The 19,446-nt window shown below is 53.7% G+C and overlaps 1 protein-coding gene across 1 annotated transcript in view; it reads left to right on the top strand.

Annotated features, from left to right (window-relative positions):
* The window catches only part of ctr9 (CTR9 homolog, Paf1/RNA polymerase II complex component), a 72,770-nt gene extending 56,832 nt beyond the window's left edge, over window positions 1-15,938 (top strand). Inside the window, 9 exon segments of the mRNA XM_067993602.1 lie at window positions 2,231-2,376; window positions 3,592-3,663; window positions 5,123-5,258; window positions 6,250-6,390; window positions 9,017-9,174; window positions 12,770-12,785; window positions 12,787-12,882; window positions 13,058-13,167; window positions 14,806-15,938. Coding sequence (XP_067849703.1) covers window positions 2,231-2,376; window positions 3,592-3,663; window positions 5,123-5,258; window positions 6,250-6,390; window positions 9,017-9,174; window positions 12,770-12,785; window positions 12,787-12,882; window positions 13,058-13,167; window positions 14,806-15,481 — 1,551 coding nt within the window. The 3' untranslated portion in view covers window positions 15,482-15,938.
* Window positions 15,939-19,446: the final 3,508 nt, after the last annotated feature.

The following is a 19,446-nucleotide window of genomic DNA, read 5'->3' as shown; positions in this document are numbered from 1 at the left end:
GTTAGGATCAGATCAGCCATGATCTTATTGAATGGCGGAGCAGGCTCGAGGGGCCGATTGGCCTACTCCTGCTCCTATTTCTTATGTTCTTATGTTCAATGCGCCCACTCCTGGGTTTAACCCGGGGAGGTTTGTCTCTGTGTGTAGAGAGCAGACACCAGGAAGTCCGGCCCCCACTAAAAGTCGGTGGGCCGATACTTAAAGGGGCAATGTACCTCATGGAGATGCTTGAGGTACTTAATGTTAGGTGCACTGGAAAACTTAATTGAATTTAACCCTGCCCGCTCGGGTTTCCCCATCACTTCTGATTCATGTCAGGTGAAAGCAGGCGGGAAGGGCCAGATCCGTGAGGTGAGTGAGGGCCTTTATTGCACTGCTCGTGGGCCCGGAGAAGCAGGACTGCCTCGTCCAGGCCCAACAAGCCGACAGGAACCCCGCGATCAGCCCCCCTGATGCTGTCCTCATTCCCCCACCAAACCCCCCCACCTCCGATTTTTTTTTCCAGGGCCCATGATCGATCTCTCTCTCTCTCCCTCCCTCCCCCCTCTCCGATTCGCAGCTCCTTTTTCCTTCCGACAGGCAAGCCCGCCCGTCAATCTGACTGCCTGGCTCGCGGGAAACCCAGAAGCTCAAACACTTACCTCCAGTTGAGTTGCGATCGCAGATTGCGATGCACTTAATTTGCTTCCGGGTTCCCCACATGACTGTCTACGGACGCAGGGAAATGGGTGCGACAGTATTTGATTTTAAAAGGGCAGTGGTTTGGACATAAGTCAAGTCCCATTTTATACTCGTATGTTCTGTCGTTATGTTATTATAACAATTTCATTAAATAGCAAAACTTAACAGTAGTTGGGGAAGAAGAGTTGGATAGGAATTGCTCCAAAATACAGACTGTGGAGCTGGGATATAAAGAAATGAGGCACTAGAGTGCCACCACTGGCAGGAGGGTGTAATTACAGCGTGACAGGTTTACATAGGGAGTTCCCATTATAAACGTGGACATAGGAATTTATAATAGGAAAAGCTGACACAAAAGTGTGACCAAAACTTGATGGCAGGAAGTGAGGTTTTATAGACAAGAAGTGTGTGCAGATGTAAGATTCTTAATATATTGTAGATAGATCGTATATATAAAAAACAACAACTTGCATTTTATATAGCGCCTTTAACAAAGTAAAATGTTCCAGGATGCTTCACAGGAACAATTATCAAATAAAATTTGACACTGAGCCACATAAGGAGATATTAGGACAGGTGACTAAAAGCTTGGTCAAAGAGGTAAGTTTTAAGGAGCGTCTTAAAGGAGGGGAGGGAGGCAGAAAGGTTTAGGAATGGAGTTCCAGAGCTTTGGGCCCAGGCAGCTGAAGGCACGGCCTCCAATGGTGGAGCGACGAAAATCGGGGATGCGCACGAGGCAATAATTGGAGGAGCGCAGAGATCTTGGAGGTTTGTAGGGCTGGAGGAGGTTACAGAGATAGGGAGGGATGAGGCCATTTGAAACGCCAATTCTGGCCTCTTGCTCATCCCCGATTTTAATCGCTCCTCCATTGGCGGCCGTGCCTTCAGCTGCCTGGGCCCTAAGCTCTGGAATTCTCTCCCTAAACCTCTCCGCCTCTCTCTCGTCCTTTAAGAGCATCATTAAAACCTACCACTTTGACCAAGCTTTTGGTCACCTGTTTGAAAACAAAGATACGAATTTTAAAATCGAGGCGTTCCCGGACTGGGAGCCAACGTAGATCAGCAAGCACAGGGGGTGATGGGTGAACGGGACTCGGTGCGAGTTAGGATACGGGGGGCAGCAGAGTCTTGGATGAGCTCAAGTTTATGGAGGGTGGAAGATGGGAGGCCGGCCAGGAGAGCATTGGAATAGTCGAGTTTAGAGGTGACAAAGGCAGGGATGAGGGTTTCAGCAGCAGATGAGCTGAGGCAGGGGGCGGAGACGGGCGGTGTTACGGAGGTGGAAGCGGGCGGTCTCGGTGATGGAGCGGATATGGGGTCGGAAGCTCATCTCGGGGTCAAATAGGTTGCGAACGGCTTGGTTCAGCCTCAGACAGCGGCCGGGGAGAGGGATGGAGTCGGTGTCGAGGGAACGGAGTTTGTGACGTCAACACGTCAGTGTGTATGTCGCGTGGAATGGAAACGGTTGCATGTGCAGCAGTGTCTCTCGTCGGTTGTCTCCGCTCATGAACAGAATCTCGGTGAATGAAGGGATGGTTTGTTTCCACAGGCCAGGCACGCGGCCCCTAACGACACAGTGCTCATGTTTAACATGGCCTTGGTGCTGCAGAGACTGGCCACCTCTATCCTCCGTGATGAGAAGAGCAACCTCAAGGCAGTGTTGAACGCAGTCAAAGAACTAGAACTTGCCCATCGGTAAGATGCGGTGCTTGGAGTCAACAACATTATACCCCCCCACCCCCACTCGGATCAGCTCCTGTAGATCGAATCGGGCCAGGACCTACTCCGTTAATGGTAGGGCGTTGGGGAGAGTTATAGAACAAAGAGATCTGAAAGTGGAGTCACAGGTGGATAGGGTGGTGAAGAAGGCATTCGGCATGCTTGGTTTCATTGAATACAGGAGATGGGATGTCTTGTTTTTTTTTTATTCGTTCACGGGATGTGGGCGTCGCTGGCAAGGCCGGCATTTATTGCCCATCCCTAAGAGGGCAATTAAGAATCAACCACATTGCTGTGGGTCTGGAGTCACATATAGGCCAGACCGGGTAAGGACGGCAGGTTTCCTTCCCTAAAGGACATTAGTGAACCAGATGGGTTTTTACGACAATCCGGTAGTTTCATGGCCATCATTACTGATACTGGTATTTTAATTCCAGATTTTTATTTAATTAATTGAATTTAAATTCGCCAGCCGCCGTGGCGGGATTTGAACTCGTGACTCTGGATTTTAGTCCAGGCCTCTGGATTACTAGCCCAGTAACATAACCACTACGCTACTGTACCCATATAGGGTTAGGGTTAGGGTTGAAGTTGTACAAGACATTAGTAAGGCCACACTTGGAATACTGTGTACAGTTCTGGTCACCCTATTATAGAAAGGATATTATTAAACTAGAAAGAGCGCAGAAAAGATTTACTAGGATGCTACCGGGACTTGATGGTTTGACTTATAGGGAGAGGTTGGATAGACTGAGACTTTTTTCCCTGGAGAGTAGGAGGTTAAGGGGTGATCTTATAGAAGTCTATAAAATAATGAGGGGCATAGATAAGGTAGATAGTCAAAATCTTTTCCCAAAGGTAGGGGAGTCTATAACGAGGGGGCATAGATTTAAGGTGAGAGGGGAGAGATACAAAAGGGTCCAGAGGGGCAATTTTTTCACTCAAAGGGTGGTGAGTGTCTGGAACGAGCTGCCAGAGGCAGTAGTGGAGGCGGGTACAATTTTGTCTTTTAAAAAGCATTTGGACAGTTACATGGGTAAGATGGGTATAGAGGGATATGGGCCAAGTGCAGGCAATTGGGACTAGCTTAGTGGTATAAACTGGGCGACATGGACATGTTGGGCCGAAGGGCCTGTTTCCATGTTGTAAACTTCTATGATGCGTTGTACCCGTGCGTCTTTTGTCTTTCAGGTATTTCAAGTATCTCAGTAACGCCGGAGATAAGATGAGATTTGATCTGGCTCAGGCTGCTGCAGAGGCCAGGTATGTGTCTGTCAACACCAATTATTTTCATTCATTCTGGGGATGTGGGCGTCGCTGGCAAGGCCGGCATTTATTCTGCGGCGAGTGACTCACCTCCTGACTCCCCAAAGCCTTTCCACCATCTACAAGGCACAAGTCAGGAGTGTGATGGAATACTCTCCACTTGCCTGGATGAGTGCAGCTCCAACAACACTCAAGAAGCTCGACACCATCCAGGACAAAGCAGCCCGCTTGATTGGCACCCCATCCACCACCCTAAACATTCACTCCCTTCACCACCGGCGCACTGTGGCTGCAGTGTGTACCATCCACAGGATGCACTGCAGCAACTCGCCAAGGCTTCTTCGACAGCACCTCCCAAACCCGCGACCTCTACCACCTAGAAGGACAAGGGCAGCAGGGACATGGGAACAACACCACCTGCACGTTCCCCTCCAAGTCACACACCATCCCGACTTGGAAATATATCGGCCGTTCCTTCATTGTCGCTGGGTCAAAATCCTGGAACTCCCTTCCTAACAGCACTGTGGGAGAACCGTCACCACACGGACTGCAGCGGTTCAAGAAGGCGGCTCACCACCACCTTCTCAAGGGCAATTAGGGATGGGCAATAAATGCCGGCCTCGCCAGCGACGCCCACATCCCATGAACGAATTTTAAAAAACCCTTCCCCTAGTCGCCCCGTGAGAAGGTTGAATGTCTCGCGAGACCACTTCAGGGGGCAGTTAAGAATCAACCACGTTGGTGTGGGGGACTGGAGTCACATATAGGCCCAGACCGGGTAAGGACGGCAGGTTTCCTTCCCTAAAGGAACATCACAGCAACAACTTGCATTTATATAGCACCTTTAACGTAGTAAAACGTCCCAAGGTGCTTCACAGGAGCGATTATCAGACAAAAATTGTTACCGAGTCACATAAGGAGATATTAGGACAGGTGACCAAAAGCTTGGTCAAAGAGGTAGGTTTTAATGATGGTCTTAAAGGAGGGGGAGAGGTTTAGGGAGAGAATTCCAGAGCTTTAGGGCCCAGGCAGCTGCAGGCGCGGCCGCCAACGGTGGAGCGATTAAAATCGGGGATGCGCAAGAGGCCAGAATTGGAGGAGCGCAGAGATCTCGGAGGGTTGTCGGGGCTGGAGGAGGTTACAGAGATAGGGAGGGATTTGAAAACAAGAATGAAAATTTTAAAATCGAGGCGTTCCCGGACCGGGAGCTGATGTGGGCCAGCGAGCTTCACAGGGGGGGTGATGGGTGAACGGGACTTGGCGCGAGTTAGGATACGGGGGGCAGCAGGGTTTTGGATGGGCTCAGGTTTACGGAGGGTGGGAGATGGGAGGCCGGCCAGGAGAGCGTTGGAATTTAGTCGAGTCTGGAGGTGACGCGTGCACGGACCAGGGCTTCAGCGTTCCGCACTGGCTCATCGGCCCCTCCTCGGGGGGAATCTGTACCTGTGTGTTTCAGGCAGTGCTCCGATCTGATGAGCCAGGCCCAGTATCACGTGGCCCGGGCTCGCAAGCAGGACGAAGAGGACCGTGAGCTGCGCAGCAGGCAGGAGCAGCAAAAGGAGATGCTGAGGATGCAGGTGATGAAAGAGCAGGTCAGTGGCCCCGCTTTGTTGTTCTTGCACGGCCAGAAAGTCCCGCCTTTGGGCCCATCCCATGGAATCTCGGCGGGATGGTGGGGTGCCTGTACGGTTTCAATCCCTGTCACTATTCATTCCCAGATATCCCGAGTTGCCGATACTACCGGATCGCTGTGTTCTGATTTGGGTTTTTTTTTATCACCGAGGAGACGAGAGTGCCAAGGACAGCTTTTTCCTAAAGCTCCAGACCCACAAAGTCCAAAGAGTTAGTCAGGGTTTGATTCCTCACTTAACGGACTTCAGTTACTCAGACGGGCTCAAGGTCGATTTACTTTACAGCTGCTTAAACTTGGAGGTGGCCTGATAATATCGTCAGAGGTACAGCACAGAAAGAGGCCATTCAGCCCATCGTGCCTGTGCCGGCTCTTTGAAAGAGCTATCCAATTAGTCCCACTCCCCGCCCCTGCTCTTTCCCCGTCGCCCTGTAACTTTTTTCCCTTCAAGTATTTATCCAATTCCCTTTTGAAAGTTACTATAGAATCTGCTTCCACCGCCCTTTCAGGCAGCGCGTTCCAGATCATCATAACTCGCTGCGTTAAGAAACAGTGTTTCCCCATGTTGGCTGTGGCTGCTTTGCTGATCACCTTAGACAGGGGGCGTATAAAATAATTATAGGGCTGGATAGCGTCCCTGTTGAGAGATGATTCCAGTGTAACAGATTGGGGAGGACCAGGGGGGACACGAGTTTAAACTATGGAAGAGTGGGAATAGACTGGATGTTGGGCGTTTCCTCTTTTCCCAGGGAGCAGCGAGTCTCCGGAATGTGTTGCCGGCTGGTGCGGGGGGAGCTGACTCCCTGCCTTCGAGAGGGAGCTGGATAGACATATGAGGGTGGTTGTTACCCCAGAAATCTCTCCTGTTGTTTTTGACACGCACCCCACCGACTTATTACCAGCTGACGGGATTTTGCGTCTCTCTCTCTCTCTCTCTCTCTCTCTCTCATCAGGAGGATAAGAAACAGAAGGAGCTGATCGAGCAGCGGAAGTTACTGGAGCAGCGCAGTCAGTTTTTGGAGAAGACCCGGAGCTTGCTGGTGTTCAACGAAGAGATGGAGACCTCGAAGGAGAAGAAGAAGGGGGGTGGAAAGGTAACCCGGAACCTTCTGCCGCACGCGTTCGTAGAACCGCACAAACGCGCAGAGGTTTAAACCCGGAAACAGGCCGTTCGGCCCAACCCCGCCCGCCTGGGCCTTTACCCTCCACACACGAGCAAATAGTTCGAATCGGGTTCGGGGGGGGTGTAGCGGACCAATAATCCAGCGGCCTGGACTAATAAATCCAGAGAACGTGAGTTCAAACCCCACCCTGGCATTTTGAGAGAATTGGAAATAAAAAGCTGGCTGTCAGTAAAAGCAAAAAGCCCGACTGGTTCACTAATGCCCTTTAGGGAAGGAAACCTGCCGTCCTTGCCCGGCCTGGGCCCATATGCGACTCCAGTCCCCACGTCACGTGGCCGACCCTCGATTGCCCTCCGAAGTGTCCAGGCGTCTCGCACAGTTGTATCTCAGGGCAACTTAGGGAATGGGCGATAACCTTGCAAGTGACACCTACTCCATCGGTTGTGAAGCACTCTGGGATTTCCAACGGTCGTGAAAGGTGCTGTGTAAATGCAAGTAGAGTGCGACGGCACAGGACGAGGCCATTCAGCCCATCGTGCCTGTGCCGGCTCTTTGAAGCAGCTGTTCATTTAGTCCCACTCCCCCCTGCTCTTTCCCCGCAGCCCTACAATTTTTCCCTTTTCAATTATTTACCCAATTCCCTTTTGAAAGTTACTACTGAATCTGCTTCCACCGCCCTTTCAGGCAGCGCGTTCCAGATCATAACAACTCGCTGCGTAAAAAACACATCTCCCCCGTGATTCTTTTGCCGGTTACTTTTAAATCTGTGTCCTCTGGTCACCGACCCTCCTGCCAGTAGAAACGGTTTCTCTTTATTCACCCTATCAAAACCCCTCATGGTTTTGAACACCTCTATTAAATCTCCCCTTAACCTTCTCTGCTCTAAGGAGAACAACCCCAGCTTCTCCAGTCTCTCCACATGACTGAAGTCCCTCATCCCTGGTGCCATTCCAGTAAATCCCCTCCGCACTTCCTTTCTCCTTTCCTGTTTATTTGTAGTGATGGGGTCCGGAGTGTTCACCGGGCAGGTTTGGTTACAAGTTAATGGTAAATTATCGCAAAATGCAATAGATTCTGTTTTTAAATCGCATCTTTTCAACTCTGAACACATTATCAAAGCTTTAAAACCACCACCAATTAGTCACGATTTTGGCTTCCTGCTACCTACATAATTACATAGAACGTACAGCACAGAAACAGGCCATTCGGCCCAACGGGTCTATCCCGGTGTTTATGCTCCACACGAGCCTCCTCCCTCCCTACTTCATCTCACCCTATCAGCATATCCTTCTATTCCTTTCTCCCTCATGTGTTTATCTAGCTTCCCCTCAAATGCGTCTGCACTATTCACCTCAACTACTCCCTGTGGGAGCGAGTTCCACATTCTCACCACTCTCTGGGTAAAGAAATTTCTCCTGAATTCCCTGTTGGATTTATTAGCGACTATTTTATATTTATGACCTCAAGTTTTAGACTCCCCCCCCCAACAAGTGGAAACATCTTCTCTCTGTCCACCTTATTAAACCCGATCATTAACTTAAAGACCTCGATCAGATCACCCCCTCAGTCGTCTTTTTTTTTTCTGGAGCAAGGGGGAGGTAAAAGTGTGGAACGAAGACCAGAAAATGCTGAAAGCACACAGCACGGAACTGGAGAGAGATCATATCCAACGCATAAACCCGCCCTTCTCTCCATACATGCTGACTAACCTGTGCCTGTCTAGCGTTTTCAGGCTGGTGTGTGATTTGGAGGTTTCAGTGTCCCCATGATATTTGCTGCACTTGCTCTGAAATTAGGTGAACATTAAGTATCGGTGGGATTTTAAAGATAAATAGAAAATTTATGTCTTTTTTTTTTTGTTATTACATTCTGTAAACTCCTAAAATCCTTTTGAAAATAACTTTGCAGGATGCGTCTGGTTGTTTATCTCAGCTATACAAAACCCTGGTTAGACCGCACCTGGAGTTACTGTGAGCAGTTCTGGGCACCGCACCTTCGGAAGGACATACTGGCCTTGGAGGGAGTGCAGCGTAGGTTTACTAGAATGATACCCGGACTTCAAGGGTTAAGTTACGAGGAGAGATTACACAAATTGGGGTTGTATTCTCCGGAGTTTCGAAGGTCAAGGGGCGATCTGATCGAAGTTTATAAGATATTAAGGGGAACGGATAGGGTGGAGAGAGAGAAACTATTTCCGCTGGTTGGGGATTCTAGGAGTAGGGGGCACAGTCTTAAAATTAGAGCCAGACCTTTCAGGAGCGAGATTAGAAAACATTTCTACACACAAAGGGTGGTAGAAGTTTGGAACTCTCTTCCGCAAACGGCAATTGATACTAGCTCAATTGCTAAATTTAAATCTGAGATAGATAGCTTTTTGTCAACCAAAGGTATTAAGGGATATGGGCCAAAGGCAGGTATATGGAGTTAGATCACAGATCAGCCATGATCTTCTCAAATGGCGGAGCAGGCACGAGGGGCTGAATGGCCTACTCCTGTTCCCAAGTTCCTGTTTAAGTGGGTTTCTGTTATCGTATTTTACTCACTGGATTTTTGACGCTGTGTTTCCCTGATTGGATCTCTGATTTGCTGCTCACAGCGTGGGAAGAAAGGGGAGTTTGAGGAGTTTGTCAATGACGACTCTGATGATGACCTGCCCCTGCCCAAGAAGAAGAAGAAGCAGCGAGGGAGCGGCAGTGAGCCCGAGGGCGGGGACGAGGACCAGGATCAGAAGAGAAGGAAGAAGAAAAGGAGACGGTACGTAGGGGCACGCCGCGGGGCCCCGATCACACTGCTCACACCTCGGGGTCCCGCTCACACCTCTCACACCGCGGGGTCCCTCTCACACCTCTCACGCCGCGGGGCCCCGATCACACTGCTCACACCTCGGGGTCCCGCTCACACCTCTCACACCGCGGGGTCCCGCTCACACCGCGGGGTCCCTCTCACACCTCTCACACCGCGGGGTCCCTCTTACACCACGGGGTCCCACTCACACCTCTCACACCTCGGGGTCCCGCTCACACCTCTCACACCGCGGGGGTCCCGCTCACACCGCGGGGTCCCTCTCACACCTCTCGCACCACGGGGCCCCTCTCACACCTCTCACACCGCGGGGTCCCACTCACACCACGGGGTCCCGCTCACACCTCTCACACCGCGGGTCCCTCTCACACCTCTCACACCGCGGGGTCCCGCTCACACCGCGGGGTCCCTCTCACACCTCTCGCACCACGGGGCCCCGCTCACACCTCTCACACCGCGGGGTCCCGCTCACACCTCGGGGTCCCGCTCACACCTCGGGGTCCCGCTCACACCCTCTCGCACCACGGGGCCCCGCTCACACCTCTCACACCGCGGGGTCCCTCTCACACCTCTCACACGCGGGGTCCCTCTCACACCTCTCACACCGCGGGGCCCCGATCACACTGCTCACACCGCGGGGGTCCCGCTCACACCACGGGGTCCCTCTCACACCTCTCACACCGCGGGGGTCCCGCTCACACCTCGGGGTCCCGCTCACACCTCTCACACCGCGGGGCCCCCGATCACACTGCTCACACCGCGGGGTCCCCTCCTCACACCTCGGGGTCCCGCTCACACCCGCGGGGTCCCGCTCACACCTCGGGTCCCGCTCACACCTCTCACACCGCGGGGTCCCGCTCACACCTCGGGGTCCCGCTCCACACCTCTCACACCGCGGGGCCCCGATCACACTGCTCACACCGCGGGGTCCCTCTCACACCTCGGGGTCCCGCTCACACCTCTCGCACCACGGGGTCCCCGCTCACACGCGGGGTCCCTCTCACACCTCTCACACCGCGGGGTCCCGCTCACACCTCGGGGTCCCGCTCACACCTCTCACACCGCGGGGTCCCTCTCACACCTCTCACACCGCGGGGGTCCCGCTCACACCTCGGGGGTCCCGCTCACACCTCTCGCACCACGGGGGTCCCTCTCACACCGCGGGGTCCCTCTCACACCGCGGGGCCCCGATCACACTGCTCACACCTCGGGGTCCCGCTCACACCTCGGGGTCCCTCTCACACCTCTCACACCTCGGGGTCCCGCTCACACCACGGGGTCCCTCTCACACCTCTCACACCTCGGGGTCCCGCTCACACCTCTCACACCTCGGGGTCCCTCTCACACCACGGGGTCCCGCTCACACCTCGGGGTCCCGCTCACACCTCTCACACCGCGGGGTCCCTCTCACACCACGGGGTCCGCTCACACCTCGGGGTCCCTCTCACACCTCTCACACCTCGGGGTCCCGCTCACACCACGGGGTCCCTCTCACACCTCTCACACCTCGGGGTCCCGCTCACACCTCTCACACCTCGGGGTCCCTCTCACACCACGGGGTCCCGCTCACACCTCGGGGTCCCTCTCACACCCACGGGGTCCCGCTCACACCACGGGGTCCCCTCTCACACCTCTCACACCTCGGGGTCCCGCTCACTACCTCTCACACCTCGGGTCCCTCTCACACCACGGGGTCCCCGCTCACACCTCGGGGTCCCCTCTCACACCACGGGGTCCCCTCTCACACCTCTCACACCTCGGGGTCCCGCTCACACCTCTCACACCGCGGGGGTCCCTCTCACACCTCGGGGTCCCGCTCACACCTCTCACACCGCGGGGTCCCGCTCACACCTCTCACACCGCGGGGTCCCGCTCACACCTCTCACACCACGGGGTCCCGCTCACACCTCTCACACCACGGGGTCCCTCTCACACCGCGGGGTCCCGCTCACACTGCTCACACCGCGGGGCCCGCTCGCACCACAGCTTTGCCAGTTGTGCACAGATTAATATTTTGAAGAGGCTGTAGGTGGATCGTGTTTTGTAACTTCTTGTCTCTCTCCTCCCTCTCCCTCTCCCACCTCCTCCCTCTCCCTCTCCCTCTCCCACCTCCTCCCTCTCCCTCTCCCTCTCCCACCTCCTCCCTCTCCCTCTCCCTCTCCCACCTCTCTCCCTCTCCCACCTCCTCTCCCTCTCCCTCTCCACCTCCTCCCTCTCCCACCTCCTCCCTCTCCCTCTCCCTCTCCCACCTCCTCTCCTCTCCCTCTCCCACCTCCTCCCTCTCCCTCTCCCTCTCCCACCTCCTCCCTCTCCCCTCTCCTCCTCCCATCTCCTCCCTCTCCCTCTCCCACCTCTCTCCCTCTCCCACCTCCTCTCCCTCGCCCTCTCCCACCTCCTCTCCCTCGCCCTCTCCCACCTCCTCTCCCACCTCCTCTCCCTCGCCCTCTCCCACCTCCTCTCCCCTCGCCCTCTCCCTCGCCCTCTCCCACCTCCTCTCCCTCGCCCTCTCCCACCTCCTCTCCCTCGCCCTCTCCCACCTCCTCTCCCTCGCCCTCTCCCAACTCCTCTCCCACTCCCACCTCCTCTCCTTCTCCCTCTCCCACCTCCTCTCCCTCTCCCTCTCCCACCTCCTCTCCCCTCTCCCCACCTCCTCTCCCTCTCCCTCTCCCACCTCGCTCCCTCTCCCTCGCCCACCTCGCTCCCTCTCCTCGCTCCCTCTCCCTCGCCCACCTCGCTCCCTCTCCCTCGCCCACCTCGCTCCCTCTCCCTCGCCCACCTCGCTCCCTCTCCCTCTCCACCTCGCTCCCTCTCCCTCTCCCACCTCGCTCCCTCTCCCTCTCCCACCTCGCTCCCTCTCCCTCTCCCACCTCGCTCCCTCTCCCTCTCCCACCTCGCTCCCTCTCCCTCTCCCACCTCGCTCCCTCTCCCTCTCCCACCTCGCTCCCTCTCCCTCTCCCACCTCGCTCCCTCTCCCTCTCCCACCTCGCTCCCTCTCCTCTCCCACCTCCTCTCCCTCTCCCACCTCTCTCCCTCTCCACCTCCTCTCCCTCTCCCTCTCCCACCTCCTCTCCCTCTCCCACCTCGCTCCCTCTCCCTCTCCCACCTCCGCTCCCTCTCCCTCTCCCACCTCCGCTCCCTCTCCCTCTCCCACCTCCTCTCCTCTCCCACCTCCTCTCCCTCTCCCACCTCCTCTCCCTCTCCCTCTCCCTCTCCCTCTCCCACCTCCTCTCCCTCTCCCTCTCCCACCTCCTCTCCCTCTCCCCCTCCCTCTCCCTCTCCCTCTCCCTCTCCCACCTCCTCTCCCTCTCCCACCTCCTCTCCCTCTCCCTCTCCCTCTCCCACCTCCTCTCCCTCTCCCTCTCCCTCTCCCTCTCCCACCTCCTCTCCCTCTCCCACCTCCTCTCCCTCTCCCCCTCCCTCTCCCTCTCCCACCTCCTCTCCCTCTCCCTCTCCCTCTCCCACCTCCTCTCCCTCTCCCACCTCCTCTCCCTCTCCCACCTCCTCTCCCTCTCCCTCTCCCTCTCCCACCTCCTCTCCCTCTCCACAGACCCCAGCGAGGTGCTGGACGATGTCAGTGACGATGAGGAAACTGGCTCAAGACCCAAGAAACCGCGCCGACCGAGAGCCGGAGAGAAAAAAGAGCGCAAGAGGAAAGAGAAGGTTTGTGACGGTCACGTAGAAATTGTTGGGTTTGTTGAACGAAGGCCGTTTCTAACTTGTGATCCACACTGTTAAATTCTCCGTTTATTTCTTCCTTTTGTATGTTGAACTCGGCGCTGTGTGTTTAACGATTGTATTTGAGATGCAGGGGATTAAATATCCGTTTGTTCCGCAGCTCAAACCCGAACGGCTCCCACCGTCCATGAAGGGCAAAATCAAGTCAAAAGCAATCATTTCATCCAGCGACGATTCCTCGGACGAGGGAGCACTGAAGATAGCAGAAGGGTATGTGACCTCCCCAACACTAGCGCGAAACCTTTAATGGATCAGCTCAGGCCAGATATGAGTTGCGTTTAATGTTTTTTTATTATTCATTCGTGGGATGTGGGCGTCGCTGGCGAGGCCGGCATTTATTGCCCATCCCTAATTGCCCCTTGAGAAGGTGGTGGTGAGCCGCCTTCTTGAACCGCTGCAGTCCGTGTGGTGACGGTTCTCCCCACAGCGCTGTTAGGAAGGATTTTGACCCAGCGACGATGAAGGAACGGCGATATATTTCCAAGTCGGATGGTGTGTGACTTGGAGGGGAACGTGCAGGTGGTGTTGTTCCCATGTGCCTGCTGGCCTTGTCCTTCTAGGTGGTAGAGGTCGCGGGTTTGGGAGGTGCTGTCGGAGAAGCCTTGGCGAGTTGCTGCAGTGCATCCTGTGGATGGTACACACTGCAGCCACAGTGCGCCGGTGGTGAAGGGAGTGAATGTTTAGGGTGGTGGATGGGGTGCCAATCAAGGGAGCTGCTCTGTCAAAACAGATCAAATTCAGTCAACGGAAAGGGACAGAAAATTGGTTTCCCGTTAAGGAAGACTGTTAGTAACATATTGAGGGATTCATCGTAATCTCCCAACTTTACGTAACATGATGCTGTCGGGACTCCCCTCAGTGACTCTACGAGTTTGCCTGGTGTGTAGCCGAGCCGCATAGGTCAAGAAGGCTCCGGCTGCTGTTAGCCCCTGAGTCACGGAGGGGGGCAAATCGATCATGGTCCCTACTCCCGACCTCTAACCAGTGACTCCCGCCGGAGAGGAGAGGGCAGGCTCGGGTTAGAACGTGGAGCTCGCTGCCACAGGGAGTGGTTGAGGCGAATAGCATCGATGCACGTGAAGGGAAGCTGGATTAAACACATGAGGGGAGAGAGGAACAGAAGGGTGAGATGAGGTAGGGAGGGAGGAGGCTCGTGTGGAGCATAAACACCGGCATGGACCATTTTGGGACTGTTTGTGTGCTGTAAGTTGTACATAGTGTGTGATGCCCACCCAGTCGAATAGCGCTCATGCTCGATGGCCACTCGGGCCAGGTTCTGGAGGGGGCCCCTTTGGGGACTGTACGCCAACAAGGAATGGAGAAAATTGTCAAAGAAAAAAATTGCTGGGAGAAAGGGCGCAATTTATAAATTCGGACCTGATTTTGCAGACTTATTGTTGAACTCTTGTTTTCGGTGAATTTCTGTATTCGAGGTGAGAGATGTTTATTACTGGGTAGTAACTTCAGCAGCCCAGCGTCAGCACCAAGCAATTCCAGCCGAGCGACAGCGTGATGCAGAGTGAATCACTCCCGACTCTGTCCCTCCCTCGGACCCAATCCCCCGCCTTCCTCATAATCTTAAATAAAGGGAGATATCTGCATATTTGGAGCTATCGCTCCACTTGTCCGTTTTGCAGGGGCTGTGGGGAAAGAGAGAGAGAGGGGAGTGGGACTAATTGGATAACTCTCTTTCTTTCGAGTGGCCGCCCTCCTGTGCTATATCATTCTGTGATTCCAGTAGCCCCTTTTGAAGCCCCGATATTGAATCTCTGGTGTTTGGAACGCTGTAACTGTTCAGGAGGAGGCTGTGAGCAGAACCACAGCTGACCGCTGATTCGTTCTTTCCAGAAACGCGAGGGGCAGCGCCTCGGATGAAGACGGATCAGCCGACAAACGCAGGAAGCGCGTCTTGTCCGAGAGCGAATCGGAGAACGACAGGAACCGTGACAAGTCGGGGAGCGAGGCGGGCAGCGGCCGGAGTTCGGGGAGCGAGGCGGGCAGCGGCCGGAGTTCGGGGAGCGAGGCGGGCAGCGGCCGGAGATCGGGGAGCGAGGCGGGCAGCGGCCGGAGATCGGGGAGCGAGGCGGGCAGCGGCCGGAGATCGGGGAGCGAGGCGGGCAGCGGCCGGAGATCGGGGAGCGAGGCGGGCAGCGGCCGGAGATCGGGGAGCGAGGCGGGCAGCGGCCGGAGATCGGGGAGCGAGGCGGGCAGCAGCCCGAGGTCAGGGAGCGAAGCGGGCAGCGGCCGGAGGTCAGGGAGCAGGCACTCGGTCGCCAGCTCCGACAGCGAGCAATCGGCCAGCGAGCGTCGGCAATCTGACCGCTCGGGGAGGAGCAGGTCTCCCAGCTCGTCGGACAACGAGTCTCGCCCCCCCTCACCAGCCACTAACGATTCAGACCGGCAGGACTCCGAGGACGGAGCTTCAGCCCGGGCGTCGCCTGCCGAATCGGATGAGGAATCCAATCACGGAGGCGCAGTGCGCGGGTCTGCGTCCCCTGCTCGATCGGACGACGACAGCGATTAATTCACAATCGCTGCGACTTTCTCTTCACTGTCCTGTCGGCCGCCCAACCTCAGCCGGTAGATCTGATAACGGGGAGATGATGATGATGATGATGATGATGAAGCTAAAAAGAAGTCATTTATTTTATCTTAAACTGTGAAACCTTGCTTTTCATACTTTGACAAAAGATTGTGATATCTACTTGTGAAACTATTTTTGTCAGTGCTTTTCATACCGAACACAGCTCAGCTTTTGACGGCAGTCGGGTGCTGTTAAAGTGAAGAGACCGCTGTGAGGGAATCTATAAAACTGGTGCAGGTTTAGATCCTGGTTTACGTTGACAGGGAAGAGCAAATATTTTAGGAGACGTGGGACTATAGATATTGATAAATGTGACCTATGATTTTTTTTTTTTGGAAACCCTTGTAAACCGAGAGATGCTTGCAACGTTTGTTAAATAAATGTTCATTTAAAATGATAGTTTGCCGTGAGTGAGTGAATGGGTTGTTTGTTTTAAGAACTGGTTGGTGTGTGGGAAGGGTTCGCGCACACGAGAGGGTTCGAGCTCTGATCACCGCTGGATTAACACCGCGGTCCGAGCCGGCAGTAATAGCGGGAGATAAATCGCTAAGCGGCCGGAAGGTGGTGTGTTTGGGCAGAGGGGGTTACTGGCCTTGGTTAATGTGCCTCCTGTAGTCGAGCAGCCCGCTGTCGGGCGACAGGGAGGAAGAAGACTGCATCGAAAGGGCAGAATTGGAAGTTTTTATGCGTGGGGGGGTGGATTATAGGATCCTTCAGCCCCTCGAGCCTGTTCCGCCTTTCAATTAGATCATGGTTGGTCTGAATCTCAATTCCAACAACCCGGCTTAGCTCCATATCCCTTGATAGCCTCAACCCAACAAAACTCTGGAGAGGGCCAAGGATAGACCCTTGGGAGGTGGTTGGGGGGGGGGTGCACTGGAGGCGATGGTTTGGGGCAGGAGGAAAAGTTATTGCTACAGATTCTCTGGCTGCGTCTGAACGGGTAGTGGAGCCCATATGGGGGCAGATCCAGGGAGCTGGGCAAACAGGAGAAGGGACGGAGGAAGATTAGTGGTCGACCATATGCACAGTCGTCTGCCATTCACGACTTTCACAAGGCTGTCTCGGCGCTGTGACGTAAGAACACAAGAAACAGGAGCAGGAGTGCAGCATTCGGCCCCTCCAGCCTGCTCCGCCATTCAATAAGATCATGGCTGATCTTATCATAGAAGTTTACAACATGGAAACAGGCCCTTCGGCCCAACATGTCCATGTCGCCCAGTTTATACCACTAAGCTAGTCCCAATTGCCTGCACTTGGCCCATATCCCTCTATACCCATCTTACCCATGTAACTGTCCAAATGCTTTTTAAAAGACAAAATTGTACCCGCCTCTACTACTGCCTCTGGCAGCTCGTTCCAGACACTCACCACCCTTTGAGTGAAAAAATTGCCCCTCTGGACCCTTTTGTATCTCTCCCCTCTCACCTTAAATCTATGCCCCCTCGTTATAGACTCCCCTACCTTTGGGAAAAGATTTTGACTATCTACCTTATCTATGCCCCTCATTATTTTATAGACTTCTATAAGATCACCCCTTAACCTCCTACTCTCCAGGGAAAAAAGTCCCAGTCTGTCTAACCTCTCCCTATAAGTCAAACCATCAAGTCCCGGTAGCATCCTAGTAAATCTTTTCTGCACTCTTCTAGTTTAATAATATCCTTTCTATAATAGGGTGACCAGAACTGTACACAGTACTCCAAGTGTGGCCTCACCAATGCCCTGTACAACTTTTTTTCCACATCGTTCACCTGAGGAAGGAGGTAGCCTCCGAAAGCTTGTGAATTTAAAATAAAATTGCTGGACTATAACTTGGTGTTGTAAAATTGTTTACAACTGTACAACTTCAACAAGACATCCCAACTCCTGCATTCAATGTTCTGACCAATGAAACCAAGCATGCCGAATGCCTTCTTCACCACCCTATCCACCTGTGACTCCACTTTCAAGGAGCTATGAACCTGTACTCCTAGATCTCTTTGTTCTATAACTCTCCCCAACGCCCTACCATTAACGGAGTAGGTCCTGGCCCGATTCGATCTACCAAAATGCATCACCTCACATTTATCTAAATTAAACTCCATCTGCCAATTCATCGCCCACTGGCCCAATTTATCAAGATCCCGTTGCAATCCTAGATAACCTTCTTCACTGTCCACAATGCCACCAATCTTGGTGTCATCTGCAAACTTACTAACCATGCCTCCTAAATTCTCATCCAAATCATTAATATAAATAACAAATAACAGCGGACCCAGCACCGATCCCTGATGCACACCGCTGGACACAGGCATCCAGTTTGAAAAACAACCCTCTACAACCACCCTCTGTCTTCTGTCGTCAAGCCAATTTTGTATCCAATTGGCTACCTCACCTTGGATCCCATGAGATTTAACCTTATGTAACAACCTACCATGCGGTACCTTGTCAAAGGCTTTGCTGAAGTCCATGTAGACCACGTCTACTGCACAGCCCTCATCTATCTTCTTCCACCTCAACTCCACTTTCCTGCCTGATCCATATCTCTTCATTCCCCGAGAGTCCAAAAAATCTATCTATAGAAAATAGGAGCAAGAGTAGGCCATTCGGCCCTTCGGGCCTGCTCCGCCATTCAAAATGATCATGGCTGATCGTCTAACTCAGTACCCTGTTCCCGCTTTTTCCCCATATCCCTTGATCCCTTTAGCATTAAGAAATATATCTATCTCCTTCTTGAATACATCTAATGACTTGGCCTCCACTGCCTTCTGTGGTAGAGAATTCCACAGGTTCACCACCCTCTGAGTGAAGAAATTTCTCCTCATCTCGGTTCTAAATGGCACGCCCCGTATCCTGAGACTGTGACCCTGGTTCTGGACTCCCCAGCCATCGGGAACATCCTCCCTACATCTAGTCTGTCCAGTCCTGTTAGAATTTTATGTTTCGATGAGATCACCTCCCATTCTTCTAAACTCTAGTGAATATAGGCCTAGTCGACCCAATCTCTCCTCATACGTCAGTCCTGCCTTCCAGGAATCAGTCTGGTAAACCTTCGTTGCGCTCCCTCCATGGCAAGGACATCCTTCCTCAGATAAGGAGACCAAAACTGCACACAATACTCCAGATGTGGTCTCACCAAGGCCCTGTATAACTGCAGTAAGACATCCCTGCTCCTGTACTCAAATCCTCTTGCAATGAAGGCCAACATACCATTCGCCTTCCTAACTGCTTGCTGCACCTGAATGCTCGCTTTCAGCGACTGGTGTACAAGGACACCCAGGTCTCGTTGCACCTCCCCTTTTCCCAATCTATCACCATTCAGATAATAATCTGCCTTTCTGTTTTTACAACCAAAGTGGATAACCTCACATTTATCCACTTGATACTGCATCTGTCATGTTCTTGCCCACTCACCCTATCTCAGCCTTGAATATACTCAACGTCTGAGCATCCACAGCCCCCTGGGGTAGAGAATTCCAAAGATTCACCACCCTCTGAGTGAAGAAATTCCTCCTCATCTCAGTCCTAAATGGTCGACCCCCTTATCCTGAGACTCTGACCCCTGTGACCAGGTTAGAAGACGGTCTGAAGTGATTTGTTCAGGGAGTGTTGGGGAGACGAGCACAGAGCTGGGAGGCAACGACATTACACAGAAACTACAGCACTGAAACAGGCCACTCGGCCCAACTGGTCAATACTGGTGTTTATACTCCACGTGCGCCTCCTCCCACTCTGATTACCTCCACCCATCCTGCACCCCCCCCCCCATTTTTCTATTCCCATCTCCCTCATGTATGCATCAAGCCTTCCCTTAAATACGTCGCGTAAAATCCTTCCTGCATTACAACAGTGACTGCACCTCTGAAATACTTTATTGGCTGTAAAGCACTTTGGGACGTCCTGAGGTCATGAAAGGTGCTAAGTAA

The sequence above is a fragment of the Heptranchias perlo genome, chromosome 12 (genome assembly GCF_035084215.1).
Source record: "Heptranchias perlo isolate sHepPer1 chromosome 12, sHepPer1.hap1, whole genome shotgun sequence".
Taxonomy (NCBI): domain Eukaryota; kingdom Metazoa; phylum Chordata; class Chondrichthyes; order Hexanchiformes; family Hexanchidae; genus Heptranchias; species Heptranchias perlo.
This window is presented reverse-complemented; position numbering and strand designations above follow the sequence as displayed.